General features: G+C 44.1%; 1 protein-coding gene across 1 annotated transcript; it reads left to right on the top strand.

Moving 5' to 3' along the window:
- Positions 1-283: 283 nt before the first annotated feature.
- SARC_14744 (hypothetical protein) lies at positions 284-1828 on the top strand (the record flags this gene model as incomplete). The annotated part of the gene is made up of 2 exons (XM_014291124.1): positions 284-322; positions 1352-1828. Coding segments are annotated over 2 exons (516 nt in total), but the record flags the coding sequence as incomplete, so codon positions are not given.
- Between the last annotated feature and the right edge of the window lie 317 nt (positions 1829-2145).

Raw genomic sequence — 2145 nt, 5'->3', positions numbered from 1 at the left:
GTATATAGTATATAGTAGGTATATATATATATATATATATATATATATATATATATGTATATGTATATGTTATACATACATATATATATACGAACAAATGTAATGCAAACCTGAAATCCTCGCGTTAAGGGCTGAATCTATATATATATATATATATATGTTATACACACATATATATATATATGAACAAAAGTACTGCACACCTGTAAACCTCGCGTTAAGGGCTGAATCAAATTTCTAACAGACCTTCAATGTATTGTTAACAGATTGATCGACCACTTTCCGTGAATGGTGAATTGCGTACCATCCTATCGTCCTCCAGGTGCGTAGCTGTAGCGTGTGCCTTGGTAGCATTTGGTGTTTCTGTTGGGAAAAGCTGGTTGTGTGAGGTGTTGACTGGCAGTGACATGTAGATCAGCTGCAGAACACTCGCTCGTGTAGGGGTTGAGATAGAGGTGAATACCCCTCCTACTCGGGGCTACCCTATATACCCCCTATTTAGCACCCGTACGCACTCATTTTTTAAAAGACACCTTCAGAGTTACGCTATATACCCCCTATTTAGCACCCGTACGCACTCATTGAGACATCTTCAGAAATGAACTATATACCCCCATATTTAACACCCGTACGCACTCACTAAGATATCTTCAGAGGTACACTATATACCCCCTATTTAGCACCAGTACGCACTCGCTAAAACATCTTTCAGGTTGTAGGTAATTTCGTATAGATGGCACACATGTTGTTCGTCAACTACATGTGTGTGTGCATAGTAAGCGATGCAAGGCAGATAGTACAATACCGAGCCACAGGCAAGCTCCCATTCCGATATCACCGGTATATGGCCTACCTACTTGATGTTCAATCGCATACACGTGGCGTGGCATTACCAGCACATACACTACAACACCTCACGTGTCAATGGCAATCCAAACCACTCACTTGATATTATTGTTTTATTACTGTGCACGCGACATCTAACGGTATACCATCAACCATCAATCTTACCTACGCACATCAATCTTATCTACACACTCTATACAGAACTGTGCCTTCATAGTCTTACGAAGAACTATATGCCTCACGAGTAGGACGGAGTATCAGACGTACAACATACACACTCAATACGATCTCACCAACACTACAATACTCTCCACGCGACATCTTCTGATAGATACTACCAATTTAATACATCACCATACACACTTAATCAATTTAATACATTACCATGCACACTTAATCATTTTAATACATTACCATCCACACTTACTCATTTTATTTCATTACCATACACACCTAATTATTTTATTACATTACCCATACACACTTAATCGGGTCTTTATTGCAGGCGTGATGACGGCCGGCGAGACAGTGAGTTGCTGCGCTCGCAGTCGGACGTATCACACAAGTCATTGAACACACAGTACGACGGTGTGTCCCGATCACCATCACCTTTGCACTTGAGCCCATACCCCGGTCCCCGAGTCTACCCCACCAACCCCTCGCTGACCGACATAAACGAGGCACCCGTGGAGAGTTTAGGACCGGTCCTGTCCTCGGAGGCGGGGGTAGGGCCGGCACACGGCCGTGGACCACCGGAACCAGCCGCAGATGGCGGGGATACGCACACCGCAACAGACCAGCGTGCGACAGAGCAGGCTTATCGTGCTGCTACGGCTGATAACACTGAGAGTATACCACCACAACAACCAAGCATGTGGTCACGAGCCAACTCACGCCGACGCCCTAAGGCCCACCGAAAGCTCAGCTCAGACCGGGAGATGGACTCAGTCTCATATGCGACAGCCATTGCGTCGTTGAGTGGGTGTGTGTTGTATATAGTGCACTATCATGCAACAGCCAATGCGATGGCGGTTGTGTCCTGTGGTCGTTCTGTGGTGCATAGACTACACATATACATATCACCGACTTCAGGTACCTAGTCCTCTCCCACTCCCCTTCAGAGTCATGGCATGCGTGTCTATTGATTTGCAGTGATTGGAAAGGTGTGCCAGAGCGCGCGGACCTGTGTGATGTTATATGGAGTGTACCTGATATATATATATATATATATATATATATATATATATATATATATATATATATATATAGTGTGTGTGTGTGTGTGTGTGTGTGTGTGTG

This window comes from Sphaeroforma arctica, assembly GCF_001186125.1.
Source record: "Sphaeroforma arctica JP610 unplaced genomic scaffold supercont1.5044, whole genome shotgun sequence".
Classification (NCBI taxonomy): Eukaryota; class Ichthyosporea; order Ichthyophonida; genus Sphaeroforma; species Sphaeroforma arctica.
Note: the sequence above shows the minus strand (reverse complement) of the source record. Positions and strands in the feature narration are given on the sequence as shown.